The 21,186-nt window shown below is 35.9% G+C and overlaps 1 protein-coding gene across 1 annotated transcript; it reads right to left on the bottom strand.

Moving 5' to 3' along the window:
* Positions 1 to 1,235: 1,235 nt before the first annotated feature.
* RFC3 (replication factor C subunit 3) lies at positions 1,236 to 19,730 on the bottom strand. The gene is made up of 9 exons (XM_059378255.1): positions 19,538 to 19,730; positions 16,833 to 16,970; positions 13,735 to 13,802; positions 11,751 to 11,848; positions 8,253 to 8,434; positions 6,990 to 7,126; positions 6,785 to 6,883; positions 2,999 to 3,068; positions 1,236 to 1,532 (listed from the first exon to the last, which is right to left on the bottom strand). Exons 1-9 carry the CDS (start codon positions 19,622 to 19,624, stop codon positions 1,341 to 1,343), a joined length of 1,071 nt encoding a protein of 356 aa, XP_059234238.1. The 5' UTR covers positions 19,625 to 19,730; the 3' UTR covers positions 1,236 to 1,340.
* Positions 19,731 to 21,186: the final 1,456 nt, after the last annotated feature.

Genomic DNA, 21,186 nt, shown 5'->3' with positions numbered 1-21,186 from the left:
ATGCTGGTGCTGGTCCAGAGATTCTACTCTGAGAAGCACTGCTTTAGAGACAGGCAAATTAAAAGACCACTCATACTTCCAAGTGCATTATTCTAAACATTAAAAGAAAGTCACTGTATTTTTACTTTTCTTTTAAAACATTCTTAGCTCTCCCACATCTCACTTTCCCAGTTCTTTTGTTACAATGTCCATATATCCTTCCTGGCATATAAGCCCCTCAATGACTGTGACTGCCAACTGGGGCCTAACTTGTACAACCAGCAACAGAAAGGCAATCATCACCTCTCTTGACCTAGTTTCCCACAAGCCTAAAATTGTATTAGGCTTTTCTGTATGTGTGCAGCTGTATCTGTCAATTAAACACTTCTTGATTTTTTTATCACTCACTACTAAAAGAACAGGTCTCCCTGTTACCCTTACAGAGGTAATTTAGCTTATATAAATTCAAAATCTTTTATTTCACCTTGTTGGTTTAGCTTATTTTAGAGTCATGCTTCTGTTGCCCCAAATTAAAGAAAACTGTTCAGAGCCTGATATGCAAATATGTCAAGTAAACTCTTTGTCCCATGAACCAAATTTCTAATGAAAAAAAATGTTCCAAAGAATAGATCAATGACAGAAAAATACACTTGCTCAGAGTAATTTCTATACTAATATACCTTTGCTGTGAACCACAAGAAACATGTTCTTCAGGAACCTCAAGCATTTATTAAAAACATGCATACTTCTTAGTACCCAACCTAATAGCAAATCTGAATCACTGAAATAAAAGATTTCTGTAGTTTCAACAGAAATGGCTCCAACAATATTCTTCATATTCATTCTATTATATTTCAAAAATCAACCCTTATATTTCCTGCAGAAATACAGGTCTTGATTGAGGGAAAATATGATTACAGGTAATGACCTGCCAAGCGAAGAGTTACGTGCCTGTGGCCAAAAATGGTCCCTTGGAGGATAGAAAATAATCTCTGCTTTTGCATGTGGTAAATTTCCTCCAACAGATGAAGGAATGAATGGCAAATGAGAGGCCCACCACTGCATACTTGGACAGCAAATTTTCAAAGTACATTAAAATGATGTTTCTGGACTCTAAAGGTTCAAGTTGTATCCTTTCAATATATTTCTTTAGTATAAAGGAGCAATTATTTAACTTGAGTATAATGTTAATTCACAGGGAGATTATTACCAAAAACAAACAAACAAAAAAAACAAAAAACACAAATAAGACATGATTAAGTAAAGTAAGTTTATTTTACCTGCAGCTCTTCCAATATAAACTGAATGTAAATGCTGATACTGAGAAATATTAGGAAGAATTAAGGATAGATGTCAAGATGTCAAAACATCATGCCTTCCAATCCATCCTCCATGAACTTCTTATAAAGTGCCATAAATTTGGCCACAAATGCTTCCAAGTGATAAATGGCTTTGCTACCCAGCTGTAGACGATGTTCATAGTAAGCAGCCATCTGGGCCACTTCCCCTTTCAGTTGTCCATCACAATTATGTAAAAGTTCTGAGAGAAGACCCTGAAAAAAGATAACTAGTAATTAAAAAGTAACCATTAAAAAAAATAAAGGTGAATAAGTTTTCCAAAATCTTTAATTCTTTTATATGGCAGTCTTAATCCAAAAACAAAAAATTGTATACCCTTCTATAAAGTAGAAATGTGGCAGTTCTCAATCATATTCCAAATGCCAAACTGAGGGTGCAGAGATATAAATACAAAGATGCTTACTGCAGCATTACTAGATGTAATAATAATCTGTAGAAACCTCCAGTCCCACCAACAGGGTCATATTCAAAAACCTATGCTATAATGACATTCCATTCATCCACTAGGATAAAACAAACCCATACTGTCATGAAATATCGTCCATGCTATACTGTCGAATAAAAAACAGTGCAGAACACAATGAAGTTTTTGTGCAACTACACACACACATAGCCATACATATGGTCTCATTTCTGTGACTAGAATACAGGTCTGTTGAAAGTGCTTACCCTTATGGAAACGGAAGGGTGGGCCTTCATTTTCTCTTTTAAATTTAGTAAATTTGAATTGTTTCATGTAGGTATTGCCACGTAATTTTAATAAATACAAACAAAAACCCTGCATTCTCTAACATCCAAGTCAATCAACACAGCTGGCTAGGTAGCTAAAAGACCAAACCTAAGGCTGTGCTTCACAATATCCTACATAGACCAGACTCTGCCAACTTCTTTAATGTCATTCCCCATGTGCACTAAACATCGTCACCTGAAATACAGCTCTTAAAAAACATGGTTTTAACTGTGAGGTTCGACTTACAAAAGGATTTTTTTCAGTAAGTGCAATACTATAAATGTATTTTCCTTATGATTTCCTTAGTAAGTTTTCTTTTCTCTAGCATACTTTATTGTAATACAGTATATAATATATACATATAATGTGTTAATCAAATGTTTATGTTATCATAAGGCCTCTGGTGAACAGTAGACTATTAGCAGTTAAATTTGGGTGTAGTTAAAAATTCTATGCGGATTTCAACTATGCTGGGGATCAGGGCATTAATCCCCCCAGAAGGTTGAAGGGTCACCTGTACTTGTTCCCATTTATTTACATGGTTCTCTTCTTTTAATCCTCCAAATCTCAGTTTAAACATGTCTTTCTCATAGAAGCTGTTGCTGACTTTCCACAGCCCAACTTCCATTACTATCATTTCACCTTGTTACTTCCTTTTAGCACTTAAAAAATTCTGAAATTCTTTTGCTTCTTGTTTCCCATTTCACACCACTAAAATACAAATTGTCTAAAAGCAGGCCCTCCCTAGTCTTCTTTAACACTCCATTAATGGTGTCTGACATAAGAAGAGGCTCAATAAATATCTGTTGAATTAATGAGCTGGATAGAAAGAGATGACAATGTGTCTCAGTACTGCAAAAGTCCTGTGATCACATTCCCCAAATCCAAATTTTATGATTATAAATGGTTGAAGATCTGAAATCAGATTACCTTCATTATTATTTCAGGAGGAATACAATGAGTTAGAAGCTCATAAAGTCTTCCACGAACTTCAAGGAGCCTATATAAAACAAATTAATTAATATTTTATAATGAAAATAAAACATAATTTTTTCAAGTACCTACTCACTGTTTTACTTTATGAGTTAAACAAACAACCCAATACAAATTAGCATACACATTTAAGCTTTTCCTAATTTCAGTTCATTTTTCTAAAAATGTTCAGAATTCTTTAAAAGTCAGACATTTATATTCAGACATCTAGAAAATGGTCATGAAAAGATAAATCACTAATTATACAAGTAAGAAAAGAGAATATAAGCGTGATATGTAATATATGTTACTATCTCAACTGCTAAGTTAAAAAGCAGTGTGGCAGGGAAACAAAACTGTCCTGTCACAGGGCAGTGCAAGAGGTCACAGGTTAAGTACCGAATCAGGTTGCCTAAGTGAATATGAACATTCCAACCTCTGAGATCTTAATTCTAGGCCCTTCTTATAGTAGTTTCAGGAGAGAAAAGGGTAAAGAGGGAAATATACATATGACATTTTAAAACAGGAAGAAAAAAGTGACAAGTAAAATTGTAAATATACATAAAACAATTATCTTTATCCCCCTATATATACTTAGTACCCTAAAGGGAAAAAACTGTTTTGAATCTTTACTAAAATAATATCACAGATGTTCCATATTTCAGATCAGAGAAGTGATTCATCTAAGACTTCTTAAAAGTGGAGGCTCAAATCCTTTTCCAGGGACTCTAAGAGTAGGAAGCTGTGCCACAATAAAAGTAAATAAAGTGAAAAAAGAAACTAGCATCTTCTGAGCCCCTGCTATGTGCAAGACACTGTACCAATTTAATTTAGTCCTCACACTAGCTCTGAGTGGGGGCATTATCTCCATTTTTTTTTTTTTGATGAAAAAACTAAGGCTCAGATAGTTTAAGTAACCTCACAAAGATGACTATAGCAGAACCATAATTTTAGAACAGATCTGCCTTATTCCCAAATCCATACCCTTCCAATGTCTGTCAAAGCATTTACTAAACCCATTACTCTGTAAGAGGCTCACCACAGTATGCTAGTTAGACCTCACAACACCACTCTTTTACTGAACTTAAGTTCAGAGAGGTTAAGCATCCATTAAAACTCATGTAGTTGAGGTAGAATTTTAATTTCAAGTCTGACTCCAAAGCCGTTGATCGTTCTTGGCCATGGTAGTAGATCTCAAAAAAAAAAAAAAAAAAAGCAGCTCTAATTATTAAAAAGAAACAGACACAAATGATAGATGGTATGAAATTATTTTAATAATTATGCATATAGTTTATTTCTGAAGAGTTAAATCAGGATATATTTCCCTCTACAAATGTGTTATAACTATGCTGTGCTCATCTCATGTTATGCTACATGCATCTCAGCTTAGTCTTTCATTTCTAGTATGACTTAACTTCTTAAAAATGGATGTACTCTACATTTTCTTTGTATCATTGTTTCTTGGGGATCGCAAGTGATTAAGAGTGCAAATTCTTCTGTCAGAGAAACATGGTATTATACAACTCTGATTCTTGACGGAGGATCTGTGAATAAGCAACCATCTCCCAAAACAGCAGTTTTCTTACCTACAAAATAATGATATAATACTTTTCTTCATAGGATTGCTCCGTAACTTAAATGATACCACAATGTGTAAGAACCAACATACTAATTGCTTGCTAAATATTAGTGGCTATCTAAATTAGAAAATTATGACTCTTCTAAAACAGATCAGACAAGAATCAAGACTAAGGGGTCAAAAATAATAAAGTAATTTGGTAATGTGTAAGCCAACAATCAGAATGACACCAGCCCTCCCAATATTTCTGGTCAACCTGGATGCTTTCTGGAACTGAAATTTCTTTTTATGTAACACAATGGAATCAGTTCCCACAACCCGTTAGTTTACACAAGAAATAATAGCACCTCTTCTTAAACAAATTTATTTGAGAGCCTCCCAAACTTGCATGGAAAATTGGAAGAAGAGGTAGCAGCATCTAGAAGAATTAGCAAAGTGATAATCAACTAAAGTATTAAAAACACGGCTAGCAATTGTCAAATATTACATCATGTATGGAGCTCTCTTAAAATTAGGAAAGTTCTACAACTACCCCACCAAGTTTTCTTCTTTAAAATCAAAAAACAAGAAAGTCATCTTCAATGTGAAAATATTTTACAAAAGTAAAAGGCTCCTAAAACAGGCTTTGTTTAAATTTTATCTCTTTAAAGCTGAGATTACGTCATAGCTTATCAACATTTTACAAAATGGAATGCACACTTTTTTCTAAAGTTAAGGTTTCTTTTCTGAAGAGATTACTTACAATGTTTGGCACTTCTTAAAAACTATTAAATTCTTCAATTAAAATAATTGAATTATAGGCATTATAGGCATTCTAGCAAACCCCAATGAAATACTAAGTATCCATTATGTGTGACTATCCACCTCCACTCATCTACATAAGGAGCCAAAGAGTTCATGTTATAATCCTTCTGCAGCATATTAGAATTAGAATTCATCGGCTATATCACCCAAGAGGAGAAACATGGTATATTTTTCTCACAATTATTTTCATATGAATGAAAAAGCTTAAACTTGCGTGGCTGAACTCAGTCCAGTCTGTTTCCTAAAGCAATCAACTACCTTCTCTTAATTCCAAAGACGGTTTTCAGTTCTGATAGTAAGTAAGAGTAGAAGACTGCACAACAAGGGACCTTAAAAATCTCCAGGCTTCCCAAAGATAGTGGGCCTTAGAACTGTCACTCTTGATTTGGAGAAGAGCAGACTGCCCTTCTCAATCAAAGCTATCATAAACCAAACAACAGCTGAAGTATTTTCAGTATGGCCCACTAAAGTAAATGTAAAACTGTTCAGCAAGTGTGACACAAAAAAACACTTCCTAAATACTGGTGGTATATACATAGTATTATTCTTAACAGAGCTTATCACCATACATGAGCACAGTTTTCCAGTTCTCAAACCATTATCACGCAATCTTGCTCTTCACAACCAATGCCCAAGTATTCCTAGCAGGGTAATAACAACAGTATTTTCATTACACAAGTGAAAAAGTTCAAACTCTAAGATGAAGTTACCTGAAGAATCTTAGCTAAAAATCAGTAAAAGTCTGATTCATAAGCTGTTGTCTTTTTGGCATGTGATCCATCAATTACAAAGTTATATATACTATTCTTTTCAATATCAGAAAACTAAGCGCATTATGTTACATACTAATATTAAGTCATCTGAGATTCTGAAAGGAAAACTAAAACTTCCAAGATTTCTTTCATGTATAAATTCCATATATACCTGTCAATAGCTTAATAAAAGCCATGATACTACATACCAGCTATTCTGAACCACTAAACATTTAAAATTAAATCATATTTTTTCTTTGAAAGTTTAGTATTCAGATACAAGATTTACAGTAATTCTAAATGGCGTATTGGTAGTATAAACCAGCTAATCCAAAACTCACATCGTCTGGAGTATTTCTACGATGAAACTTTTGTGTTTTTTTTTAAGATTTTATTTATTTATTTGACAGAGAGAGAGATCACAAGTAGGCAGACAGGCACGTAGAGAAAGGAAGGAAGCAGGCCCCCCACCGAACAGAGAGCCCAACACAGGGCTCGATCCCAGGACCCCGAGATCATGACCCAAGCCAAAGGCAGAGGCTCAACCCACTGAGACACCCAGGCACCCGCCATGATGAAACTTTTACGGTCATCTTTGATACTATTTACCTTTGTGGAGTCTGCTGACTGACAATAGCATTGGCAGTCTCCCTGAGATACACCTCCCAATCTGTTTCAGGGATTTCTTGATCTGCACTAAAAGGATATCTAAAAAAAAATTAAATTAAATTAAATTTAAAAATTACACAATAAAGTAAATGGACTGTGCTTCTGTCCCAAAGTGTTTCCTCTGGTAATTGCCCCTTTCACTTACTGTTGCACTCTGCAGGCTTCACACATAAGTAGGGCTTTACGGAGATTCCTGCAGGACTTCTCTGCAAGTCTATGAGCCAGTTGTGAAGGAAGATTCAAACCTTCCTTCTTGCACACAGTAGATAATACATGACAAATCTACAAACAAAACATTATTAAGAAAATTGGACAATCTGTCAAACAGCACATGGACAGAATTCTGTTGATAACATCTTCATAAACCTCTTTATTTATTTATTTAGTCACTCCCTATCCTAACTCACACGTTCCTTTAAGCAGAAAGCCAGGGGTCTGATCTAGCTATCAGGAAGGGGCAGCAACGGACTCTGCAACCAGAGAAAGACCTGGTTGAAATTCCAAGCCTGCCAGCCACCTTGGGGGAGCTGTAAGGAAGACACACAGAGCCTCAGGTCTTTTACAAGGACACCACTCACAGGGCTGCCAAGTAGAGCTGCACAGGCTGAATTCTGCATGACTCAGAGGTATTACTTGCATGCACTAAGATGACAATGGTGCCCAGAGGAGTGGTGTAGCCTGGTAGCCTTGCCTTTTTAACTTTGGTAAATTTTAAGTACATCAAGCTAATTTTAACTATATAAAAATGTTTGTAAGTGATAATGAAGGTACTTTGCCAGTTTGCACCTAACACAGTGTCAGTCACCTTTTATCCCTACTTCGCATAAAATCACCCAAATTCTATTAGTAGCAAGAAAGCTGCTTATTTGTGAGAAATTTCATTTTTATTTATAAGTATTAAGAACAATAAAGGAAAAAAAAACACATATTATGTTGTTTCAGACTAATTTTGGTCCCCTATCTAGGAACAAGGTATTCTCACATTAATCTCCTTGCAAAATCTATATCCTCCAACCTCAAGTCTTTTCCAAAGCCAATTAAATCAGCTTGAAGTAGAAGACACTAAGCAACTAGTCCTTGCCTAGTTTAGTAAAATTCATAATACCGACTTGTTTAAAGTAAAAAAAAAAAAAAAAAGACTTAAAGAGAAGAACTTCCTAAATACTGATGGCATATATACAGTATTATTCTCAATAGAGCTTACCATCATACTCTCTATATAATGATATCTGGCATTTACTACTATATATATTGGTTTATATATCTACTAACAATTAGCATCCAGGTCACAGATGTTCTTGAATTACTAATACACTTCACTAAGTTTTTATAAAACAAACATGACAGGGATATACATATAGTACTCAAAGAATCCAAAATAATTTCTGAAAAGTTTCACTTGACTTACATCTTCGATGCTGGGAGCAGGCACACGAACCGCCAGGCACCTACTGCGAATAGGTGGTATCACTTTAGACGTAGAATTGCAACACAAGATCAATCTGCAAGTGGACATATACTTTTCCATGGTCCTACGCAAGGCATGCTGAGCGTCTTTGGTGAGTTTGTCAACCTCTGTCAATAATACCACTAGTCGAGGAAAAACAAAACAAACTTTAACTTGAGTATCTCTTTATCCTTCTCTTCATTATTTAGAGTGAAATCCTAAATAGTAAGTTTGATATACTACTCTTTCCTTGGGTAAGGACATATAAAAGTCTCAGGTATGGTGGGAATAATTTATTCTATTTTTATTTAAAAAATTCCAATTGGGGTACCAGGGTGGCTCAGTGTTAAGCGTCTGCCTTCGACTCAAGTTCTGATCCCAGGATCCTGGGATTGAGCCCCACATCAGGCTCCCTGTTCGGTGGGAAGCCTGCTTTCTCCCTCTCCCAATCCCCCTGCTTATGTCCCCTCTCTTGCTGTGTCTCTCTCTGTCAAATAAATAAAATCTTAAAAAAAAAATCCTTTTAATCCAATAAAACAAACCTAAGAAACACTAGGCTAAATGAAGTTAAAGATGTTACTTTTTTGTAGAATTCACTGCAGCATTTATTATATTTATATGAACTAAAAATCACCAAGACAGGGAGATACTGTGCTGCATTTCCACCATTTTGTGGAACAATTTAAATCTTATCATTCCTAGAAATGTACTTTGGAAAATACTGATGAAAGAGACATAGTAAATAAGGAATAAAGACATCTGGTCACATACACAGTAAGATTCCACCTGGCCATAATAAAGGACCAGCTTTAAGTTGTTGTAGGTAAGAACTGAGTCCAACTATTGTATTTTCCTTTTTCTTTTTTTAAAAGATTTTATTTATTTATTTGAGAGAGAGAGAGAGCATATGTACAAGCATATGTGCATATGTTCTCAGGGAGAGTGGCAGAGAGAGAAGCAGACTCCCCACTGAGCAGCGGGCCCAACACAGGGCTCTATCCCAGTACCCCAGGATCCTGACCTGAGCAGAAGGCAGATGCTTAAGCAACTGAGCCATGCAGGTACTCCTGAATTTTCATCATACTCTGCTATTTCTAGATGATGGTAGTGGTAGCAGTATACATCTGACTCCCGCCCATAAAAACAGAGATTCCAAGACCAAAGACTCATCAGTAACATTTATATCAAAACAAAGTGACAGGTTTTACCTAAAAATCCTGAATATGAGCAAGTGAGAACAAGGAACTATGTGTGGGAGGGTGCAGTAGGGATGTACTAGGTTTTTACAGCCTAGGGTACAGAACCCCAAATCACCCACAAGAGCACACTGTGAAATAAACAGCACCTATGGGGTTCAATTTATGGGTCAGAGCAAAGGAATCTGGATGCAACAAGGTTTGACAGAGCAGTAAACTGAAAATAATAAAATGAAGCTCCCTTCCAATTTCTCCTTCAAAATGAGGAGAAATTCTGGAGATAAAAATCCAAATGGAACAGAACAGGGAAAAGAGAAATAGAGACTGATCCCAAAATCTACCAAAGATAGCACTACAAACCAAATGATATAAAAATAAGTCCTTGGTAGGCAGAAAATAGCAGCATATTTAAAAAATTAACACATCATGACCAAGTGAGATTTACTCTAGAAATACAAAGCAGTTTCACTAGAAGACCCAATATAATCTACAATACCAATACAGCTAAGAAGAAAAATCTTAAAACCTCATTCAAGGATGCAGAAGCAAGCATTTGAAAAAATTTAACACACATTTATGTTAGAAACCCTCAAAATATGACCTGATGCTTACTTTCTTATGATCAAATAGATACAACTCGGGCCAAAATCCAGCAACTAAATGACTAAATGGGGAAACTCTAAGGCTCTCCTTCCAGAGTCATGACAAGGACATCCACTATCTTTAGTACTAGTGAACACTGTATTGGAGGTGCCGGCACACATAATTAGGTTAGAGAAAGTGTTTAAAGCCATACAAACTGGAAACAAGGGGAAAATTCATCTCTAGTACTCACAGATTGATATAAATACACACACACACACACACACATATCTGAAAATTCAAAAGAAACAATGGAAGAGCTATTACAAACAATAAAAGAATGTAATAACATAGTAACGTATAAAATTAAGACACAAACATCAATAGCTATCACATATGTACAAAAAACCTAGAAAGTATATACGAAGACTCCAATTATAGTGGCAAAAAAACGAACAGACAAGGGGCACCTGGGTGACTCAGGGAGTTAAGCGGCTAATTCTTGATTTCAGCTCAGATCATGATCTGAGGGTCTTGGGACTGAGCCCTGAGAACAGGCTCCACACTGAGGCTCCAAGCTCAGTGGGGAGTCTGCTTGGAGATTCTCTCCCTCTGCCCTTCCCCACACTCACCCTTTTTCTCTCTCAAATAAAAAAAGAAATCAAAAAAATACATACATGTAAAATTATTCTGAAATATAGTGAACTAAGGAGGAAAGGTAAGAAATAGGCTGATATATTCACAGACAATTCACAAAACAGTAAAAGAAGCAATGAATAAAAGAAAAAATTATCACACTAACTAAAGAAAAAATAAACACAAACTATTTTCTCCACTCAAACTGACAAAGATTAAAAATCATTAACCACAGTGGTGATAATGTCAGGAAATAATGGGCACTCCCAAATACTTCTGGTGGTAGGGTAAGTCTATCTTTCAGATGAAGAATTTGACAAAATATATCAAAACCATTAAATGCTGGCATTTTTATCATCACAAAATCTTCTATGAGAATGTACACATATACATGCATATGAATAATACGGGAAGGTAATGACAAAAATGTCAATGATAATAATCTCTGGACAATAAATTATAATTATAAAATTATACTCTCCTAAATATTTGATAATTGAACATATAACTTTGATCCTAGGAACAGTTATTTTTAAATGTTATTTCTTGGGGCGCCTGGGTGGCTCAGTGGGTTAAAGCCTCTGCCTTCGGCTCAGGTCATGATCCCAGGGTCCTGGGATGGAGGCCCGCATGGGCTCTCTGCTCAGCGGGGAGCCTGCTTCCTCCTCTCTCTCTGCCTACCTCTCTGCCTACTTGTAATCTCTGTCTGTCAAATAAAATAAATAAAATCTTAATAAATAAATAAATAAATAAATAAATAAATAAATAAATGTTATTTCTTGCTTTAAGTATTTTTTTCATTATTAATCTAGTTCTAAAATAACAAATTCAATTCTATTAGGCTACACACTTTCATGAGCAGAGATCATGCCTCTCTTATTCACTTTTATATCCAAAAATAACAAAGCATAATGTTTGCCATAGAACAGAAGGTAAATAATGTATTTGCTAAATACATGGAATTTATGTTTCCCACTACATTTTCTCTTACATTCACTGTGTACAATTTCTTGTCTGCCTTAAAAGAAATCTGTTTATCACATACCTTTAAAATCTCTTTGAGAGTTTGTTTCAAGTTGCTGTGATTGTGCCACTGTTTTCAACATCTCCTGAATTACTACCCGGTCACTATTTCCAGCATCACTATAGAAAACAAAAATAATTGTAAATATAGACGTAACTATTTGAAAATATTATGCTCTTATTCTTAATCTGTTATTGTAAGAAAAACATTGAAGAGAGTTTATTTAAATTTTAATCAAAACTACTCATACATGGGCGCCTGAGTGGCTCAGTGGGTTAAGCCTCTGCCTTCGGCTCAGGTCATGATCTCAGGGTCCTGGGATCCAGCCCCGAGTCAGGCTCTCTGCTCAGCAGGAAGCCTGCTTCCCTTCTTCTCTCTCTGCCTCTCTGCCTACTTGTGAAATGAATAAATAAAATCTTTATTTTATTGTCAAATGAATAAATAAAATCTTAAAAAAAATAAAATAAAATACAACATATTCTAATATTCAATTAGTATTTGGTAAGTGACACTGAAAACACTAAACATGTTCTTTTATCAAGTTTACTGTAACTTAAAAAAAGCAATAACTAATCCTTAAGTTTCTTAATTACCTGCAGTGACTCAAATGTAAAAATAACTCTGAAAAGGAATATTAATCTCCATTCCTCTTCATCCCCCCAATAATAAAATACAAACCTAGACAAGTCTGTTCCCAACACTAGCATGGAGCTGATTTAGGGTCTTAGCAAGAGGATGGGATAAGCAAATGGAATTTAAGATAGTCAGAACTCTGTAAGCTACTGACGAATTATAAGCATTATCTGTCATTTATACTCACATTATTGCTTTGGCACTTAAGTCACGCAACTGACAAACCAACATAAGTCACCTAGTTAATTTAGGCTGTCGATTTCAAACCCCTGAAAAACAATCCGCTCCATCTCTAATTGACTGCTCTCCCTACGGAGGAACTCACAATGAGAAACAGAGCAAAACAATCAGCTTTAGTTTACTTTCCCAAACAGCCATCAAATCTTTCTCAATTCACTATTAGATCACTACACCTGGAATGTCTCTTTCATGATTACTCCTTAGTCAAGAATCCAAAACATTTCTCTTCTGTCTATGGAATTAACACTTTCTCCTAATTTTCAGATAAGACCCTTTCCAACCAAATCTTAGTTCTCTTAATTTTCTTGGACATACATAAGGAAAATAATAACACCTATCTGTTAGGGTTGTTTTAATGACTAAATACAATAATCCATGTAAAGCTTCTCACACAGTGCCTGCTACTGAATACACATTAACTTATAACTATATTCTTTCTGATCCATTCAGTTTTGAAATGGATGTTCATCCTCATATCTGTTTCATTGCCCAAAAACATTGCCTTTGCCTGAAGATGTCCTTGATTCTGTACTCCTTAAAGAGCATTATCAGGCACCGGACAACCCTGAAGCTTTACCCAACTTTGTTCCCAACACATTCACTTCTCCAGTATTAAGCAGTACTTTATGAGCTTTCAATGTACCTTCCAACAGGATCCTAATCTTAATTACTCATGATAGATAGTATAGACATTGGTTGTTAGACTATTATAACACACTCTAGTCAAGAAAATGAAACAAAGGAGTGGCAAAAAATAAATATAATCCAAATTCACATTCTGAAATATTTACTCACATTACAAACTTTTTAGACATACTTTACTTTGCTCATCAGTTCTGAATTAGTCAATATAACAAAAATTTAGTGACTATGAAATGTACTCTTATAGAACAGAGTATATTTAATTATTAAAATTTAATAGAACTTAACTCTGTAGAGCAAGAAAATTTAATTATTAAAATTATTTAACTCAGGAATCAAAGACAAAGGGAGAAGCAGAAAGCTTCTAGGCTCCCTATTTCACACTGAGCAGCATAACCTCTGTGTATATACTGTGCTTCCATATATGATTGTATTTCAAGAATGGATTCTACTCTAAAAAAAAAGCTTAATTTCTATATAGTAACTTTACCTGGGATTAACTTCAAGGTGATAATTGCTCGCAATAGTGCTAATTTCAATTTTCTTTTTAGATGGAGTCTGCAGACAAAGAAAATAGATGTTTTTAATGTTTATTTACTGGCCATTTCTCCTCTTTTCTGTATTTCATTGTTTTTTAAAAATAAACAATTTATGTTTTATTTTAAAAAAACTTTAGATAACCACCACTGATATTTTAACTTCATTCTTTTCTCCATGTGCAAAGAAACACATTTCTAAATAAACTGGATCACATCACACATCCTGTTCTATGATTATTTTTTTCCCTCTACCTCCAGATATCTACAAACCATTCCGTTATGAGCAGATCATCACTGTCAACAGTCTGCATATGTCTGTTCAGACTTTACCATAACACACATATGTATATTTATATATAAATACTTTTTATATTTTATACATTTTTATATATTTCTATAGTGTCAGTGTTTTCTTGTAAAAAAGAGTTATAAAAAAAAAAGAAGCAATCATATATATTTGTTTTTACTTTTCTTAGTTAACACCTAGGCAATTACCCTCTGACACTGATATAGAGTAGTTGCGTATCAGCCTGTAACTTGGATGTCCCAGGGACAGTAGTCCTGATGGGTGTTTGTTTCTTGCTTTTTGACATCTCAAACAATCCCACAATTAATATCTTTCTACATATATCTAATGTACTGACTTCATTTCTATGTAACAGATTCCAAATAAAGGATTTGCTGGATTGAAGGGGATATGTTTTCTAATGTTTTATGTATATGTGTGTATGTATAACCACATTAAGAAAAATTTTAAAAAAACTAACAAATGCCAGTTTTCCATTGGCAACAAATACTCTTCCCCAACATTCCCCGCCTGCAGGTTTTATATAACATCCTCAGTTTCTGCCACTTTCCTAATAGACTCACTTGTTTCTCTTCAACTATCACAAATGTCAAACATCTTTACATACGCTTATTGGTTGCTTATATTTCTCTCTTGAGACTTTCATTCGGTTTTCTACTAGGTCATTTGTCTTTCCATTGTTAATTTGTAAAATCTTTTATCTAACATGTTCCTTTCAAATATTTTTTGACAATTTTTCATTTTTCATTCTTCTGATTTTATGTTATCTTCTGTCATACAAACTTGTAAATTTCACATATATATATATAAATATATATGCACGTATTTTTTTTCTATCACGTCCATGTTTTTATTAACAGGTATTAAAAAAAAAGGCATCCTGGCCATAGGCTGTTCATTTAAGTAATTATTTCATTTTAACATTTAAGACTTTAATTCATATGAAATTCATTTTCACATTTTCACAAATTATGAATCATAGGGATTCAACTTTATTTTCTTCAGGGTAGATAACGAGTTATGCTGGCACATCTTGCTGACTCATACTTTTAACACTGATTTGAAGCAGCCACCATATTTTGGGCCTCTCTAATAAGTTCTACTGATTGAATTCTCTATTCCCAAGCCAATACAATATTGTTTTGATTACAGTAGCCTTACAATAGGATTTAAGATCTCATAATACAAGTCCCACTTCACAAATCTTTTTTGTACTTTAGCTAGCCTCAGAAATATATTCTTCCTTATGTATTTTAAGATCATTTCCTACAACTAAAAAAACATGTTGGTTTTTAACTATAATTTACTATAATTTCATTGAAAGTTATACTGTAATGTGGATAGAAAAGATTTTAAAGTATTAAGCCTCTGAGCACTTGCTGCAACTTTCCACTTGATCAGCTCTTGTTTTTTGTCCTTTTATAAAATATTAGTTTTCTTCCCACAAATCTCACACTCTTCCTATTAAATTTGTCCCTGCGCACTTTTTAAGAATACCGTCCAGTGTGTACCACCAGCACCTCAAACTCAATGTGTCTAAATACAAGTTCATAAACAGTAGCCTAAAATCCATTTATCTTCCCAAAGATTTTATTAATAGTACTACTTATCATCCAGTCACTCAACATACTTTTTTTTTCAGTGCCTAATATGTACAAGATGCTACACCAGGGCCTGAACCAGACATGTTCCCTACATAACTTCAAAACAAACAATATCTTGTCAAAATAAAAAAAGAAAAACTGTAATCAAGGCCAAACAAAGTAAGTACTCTAAAAAATATAAACTATGGATAGTAGAAGGAAAAATTAATTCTAAAGGGACTGGGGGCATGAGAGGAGGTATTCCAACTAAATCTTAAACATTGTCTATAAGAAGAGTATAAAAATGCACTGTATGGTATGAGGCTGGAAAGCTCAGCCAAGGGCAAAGGGCAACATCACAGAAATTCTCTGAATATCCCAGAGCTTCATGCCTCCTTTTCTAAACACTCAGCTGCCCAATCTCTTATCAAGTTGCCTGATTCCGTATTCAAATTTTTTTTCAAAATCACTTCCTTTCCAAACCCACTACTGCTCTCAGAACAATGAATTCTAGAGACTTGAGTTCCAGTTCCAGCTGAGGTACTGATTCACTAGATAATCCAAAAGGAATCCCACCACCTACATTTTACCCAAAATCTCCTGTTACTCATATTTTCTCTTTAACATAACTGACTCTGGGAGCGCCTGGGTGGCTCAGTGGGTTAAAGCCTCTGCTTTCGGCTCAGGTCATGATCCCAGTGTTCTGGGATCGAGCCCCTCATTGGGCTCTCTGCTCAGCAGGGAGCTTGCTTTCCTTCCTCTCTCTCTGCCTGCCTCTCTGCCTACTTGTGAACTCTGTCTGTCAAATAAATTTAAAAAAATAAAATAAATTAAATAAATTAAAAAAAACATAACTGACTCTGATCTGGTTTTAATAATTATGTCTATACATCAGTAGTTCTCAATCCTGTGTACCTGGGTTATCTGTAAAATTCTTTTTTTTTTTAAGATTTTATTTATTTATTGGCTCCCCGCTGAGCAGAGAGCCAGATGTGGGGCTCGATTCCAAGACCCTGGGACCATGACCTGAGCCACCCAGGCACCCCTATCTGTAAAATTCTTAAACACACATGGGCAACAATGGCTGGGGCCACAGGAATATGTATGCTGAGGACTGAAAAATCCGTGTTATTTAGAGGTCTCAAAGTAAAATGCTTACTGTGATGGTCTGATGTTCAATTCTTAATTTTTCCACTCCAACACCATAAAGTTCACGTAGAATACACATAATTCTTGTCTTTTTTCCAGCCCCTGACGGTCCGTACACTAAGAGATGAGGAAAATCACCACACTGCACCTGGAAAAAAGGGAGGCATTTTCCCTGGTCAAACGACTACTCTAGATAGAATTAAACTACTTTTTAGGTATCAAATATTTTGTGTCTCCACCTCTGAGGTGGAGATATTTAAAAATATATATGTATGAGTATATATGTACTGAGACTTTTGAAAATTAACTGAAATGTTGATTAGTCCCCTGGCATTAATTTTATATAATTAAATACTAAGCATAGTACATGCAAGATAACACACCATGTGCTAGAAAGCAAAAACTTCCAAACCAAGTCTGTTAAAATCTCCTAGAGAATTTTTAAAATAAAAGATTAAATACCACACTCTATCCATGAGATTATAATTCAGTAACTCTGAGACAGATGCCTGTCTTAGTTTGGGCTTCCACAGTCCCTCTGATAAGAACGAAGTGTATCTGGTTTATTTGAGAGGGAAAGGAAAACTTTGTAGGGAAAAGGGAAGCAAAGAAAGGTCAGGAAGGCAGCCAATGAGTGTATTATCTCCTTAAATACCACTCTGGGCATCGGGTTGAATTCTGCTGGGGATACTCTTAAAGCCAGTGTGAAAAAAACACCACAGTGTTAACCCATCCAAGAGGTGGGGAAGCTGGAGCATGATATTCTACTTCTCATCAGTCTTTTGATGAAGCTTGCTTGGGAAAGTGGTTGGGATTAAGGGAGGGCAATTAATTCCCAGGCATTTCAAGTCTGCTTAGGGATGTCAGCAAAAATTTTTTAAAAAGCCTTCAGGACACACAGATCCAGGAAGCTGGAAGTTGGTCTGTGTGCACTCACAAGTTAAGAGCAATAAGATGGAGTAGGGCATTGACAGTACTGCAACGGACTACAAGACCGTGTGCATTTAAACAGCTTCCCAGGTGACTTTGATGATCAGTCAGGCCTGAGAATGAGTGCTATGAAGGGTATAAAAATGATGAAAATACAAACCATAACTTCAAGGGCATAAAATCTTGTGGAGCAAAAGCTTCTATGTAAGCATTATAGAAAAAATAAAATAAGTACCTTAACAGAAGGGACTATTGCAATAAATTTTAATACTCTGTAAACTGATCTATCTCTCTAGCACTGAAAAGTTTCAAGGAAAGGAACTATTCTTCCCAAACAGTGTATGGAAAATAGCAGGTGCTTCACAAGTACTGTTGCCTCTGCTTTTTAAACTCAATCTAGCCAAAATAAAGACTTCAGTTTCAGTAAGTTGCAGATTCAACAGTATAATGGGTGAACATTTTTTAAAGGCAAATCTATTACACACAAGACCACTATATTAAATTTTTCTCCAAAATATTTACTCCAAATTCTGTACAACAAAAAGATGGTCATAGACTAGAAAATGTATCCTATGACTAAGAAAATCAAAATGAAAGCTACTTGAGAAAACACAATTTGTCTAAATATGAAGTATATAGCTGTAATAGATTTTAAATTAGTATAGAATACCATTTAAAAAAAAAAAAAAGCCCTTCAATCTCACATTATCATTTTTCTAATGACTTTCATATAAGGATGGATTTTTTTTAATTATTATTATTTCTCATTTTTGAAAAATAGTTAACTCTAAAAGAAGGTGGGTATTGAAGAAACAGATCTGAGCAAAACACTTCCATTAGCATACGGTACTATTAGATTCTTAAAAGGACGAGATAAATAGCTTCCACAGCTACCAGATTTTTCTCAAGACCCTTCTTCCTTCTACATTTCCTGAAAGATTCAGTAGAATACACATAATTCTTGTCTTTTTTCCAGCCCCTGATGGTCCATACACTAAGAGATGAGGAAAATCACCACACTGCACCTGGAAAAAAAGGGAGGCATTTTCCCTGTTTCGGAAAACATTGCTATTAGACACTTATACCAACTACAACAAGAAAATACACATCAGGTTGGAGAAAAAACCAAAAAAATGTTCCATAAGGAATTAAACGCAAGGACGACCTAATACAACCTATTTTCGAATTAGAAATTACCTCCGAAATTAGTAAATACCTTCCTTTTTGTAAATAAGGGCAATGACACCAAGACATTGTAAGTAAACCTGTTAAAAAGTAAAGTCAGATGATGTCCCTTCTCTACCCAAAACCTTCCAATGGTTCCCTATCTCACCCTACGAGGATTTACAGGATCTGCACCGCCCGGGTCCCGCTGCACACCCCGCCCGATTTCCTACTGCGCTCCCCGCTCCCCCAACCCCGGCCTATTATTATCCAGCTACAGTGGCGTTCTTGAGGTTCCCAGAACCGGCCGGGCACACTCCTGCCTCAAGGAGTTTGCACTTGCTGTTCTTCACCCGCTCCACTATTCCCTCCGATTTCTCTATTGGAGGTTTTCTCACTTACGGTCTGTCAGACCTTAGTTCTCAGAGGACAGTTCTCAGGGGGGCCTTCCATGTTTACAAGCACTGCCCCCGCCCTCCACACTCTCTCCCCCGTCCCTGTTTCATTTTTCACAGCACCTTCCGAAGACGGTGGACGATGCACCTCTCCCTAGGGGAGCGAAACTCCCGAGCTGGGGCCTACCTTCTCCCCGCTCTCCCCGCCCCCCTCCCGCAGACCTACCAGGTTGCGCAGCTGGGCCGCCTGCTCCTTGTGATAGTCCAGCCGTCCCAAGGAGCAGGGCCGGTATTTGTCCACCCAGAGGCTCATGACAGCTGGAACTCCCGGGGTCAGACGCTTGAAAGTCCCGCGCGCGGGCGGTCTCTCGGTCCGGAAGCGGAGATGTGTTCGTTCTCCCGCGAATTCCAAATCTCGTGACGTCACTACCGGTCCTGTCGCATACGCGACTTAAGGTCTACTACGGAAGCTGGATGGGGACAATATTAGCCGCAGTGTTGGCACCCCCCCCCCCCAATCATTGATGTTCATTGTTTATGTAATCATTTTTGTTGCTCTCACTTTCAATGATAGCCCAGGGAGTACTACACAAAATTGGAAATTTGGCTCTGATATTCCCGACTTCAAATGCAAGTACCTCAAAGAAGCCACGTTCCTTGATTAATTTCTTTCGTTAATTCGCTCATTCACTCATTCGTTCTGCAGAAACCTGCAAAATATCTACTGTGCTGAGCGCAGCGCTGTCCTTGGCACTAGAATATATACGACTTGGGGCATTTCTCACTGGACAGGCTCTCAATAAAGCTTTTTAAATAAACTACTAAAAATAAAATCTAATCTTCACTATCTTTCCTTACTTCCATTCTTCAAGAGTCTTACTGTGTTGAAAGCAAGAGAAGCAAAGGTTCATGAAAAACTACAAAAATGTGGCCCATAGGAGAGACAATATGAGGTTAGTATGCTATCCTAAGTCCAAAATGTTAAGCACCCTTCTGATTAAAATAAGAATAATATGAAGTCCTTGGGAAAATATTCTGCCTTTATAAAACTTGAATTGTGCCCCTCAAACTGCACCTCTTAGACGCACTTTTCTAGTTGTACATAAAATTAATTCGTTATTTAAGTTATGGTCTTATTTTACATACTGTTCAGAAAACTGTCATTGGATCTCAAGTAATTACAGGACAGTCATTGATTTCAAAATGTGTTTTATAACCTATCAGAGTACCCCTTTAAATCTTTTATTAAACCAGAATTTATTGTGCTCTTTGAGTCATCATATCTACTGAGTTATTCCTATGGGCAAGATATTACTGAACAGAATCAGCAGCACCAAGAACTCTAAGATATAGTTCTTATTCTCAAGAAACTTTCTGAAACAAGCCTGGGGTACTTCTATCTCAGGACCTTTGCACTTCCATTACCTCTTCCTGGACCACTTCTGTCCATGTGTCAGTAGAGCTGGGTCCCTCACTTCTTTCAGTGTGTTTGCTCATAGTTTTCTCTTCAATGAGGCTTCCCTGGCCCTATTTAATACTACAAAACCTTCCACATTCCCTATGCTATTCCCCTGTTGAATTGGGATAGAGGGAGAGAAAATATTTGAAATGAGAAGGTAAAGGAAATCAAAAGCAAAGGTACTGAATAGTCATCTATGTGGGTAATGGAACCTGAAAAAAATAATGATGGAAATAATTCTTCAGAGGAATAAAGTGAACCAGTAAAACCAATAAAAAGAAAGTGATCCACTAAAAGATCAATGAATTGACAGTGACCCTGAGTATGACAGACAACTTCTACTACTATGAAAGGTAGTAGAGTATGGAGTCTGAAGACATGCAGACATGTGTTTCAAAGTTGCCAGAGGTTCTAAA

Source organism: Mustela nigripes, chromosome 15 (assembly GCF_022355385.1).
Source record: "Mustela nigripes isolate SB6536 chromosome 15, MUSNIG.SB6536, whole genome shotgun sequence".
In the NCBI taxonomy this organism is placed as follows: Eukaryota; Metazoa; Chordata; class Mammalia; order Carnivora; family Mustelidae; genus Mustela; species Mustela nigripes.
The sequence above is the reverse complement of the archived record's forward strand: the minus strand, read 5'-3'. Positions and strand labels throughout refer to the sequence as shown.

Bases quoted from the DNA above. Each gene is read 5' to 3' on its own strand.
- RFC3 (XM_059378255.1), bottom strand. From the start codon at position 19,624: ATGAGCCTCTGGGTGGACAAATACCGGCCCTGCTCCTTGGGACGGCTG. The intron at 16,971-19,537 runs GTAGGTCTGCGG...CCTTTTTTCCAG, and splicing joins CGGCCCAGCTGCGCAACCTG to GTGCAGTGTGGTGATTTTCC. The intron at 7,127-8,252 runs GTAAGTCAAGTG...TTTTGTTTGTAG, and splicing joins CTGCTCCCAGCATCGAAGAT to ATTTGTCATGTATTATCTAC.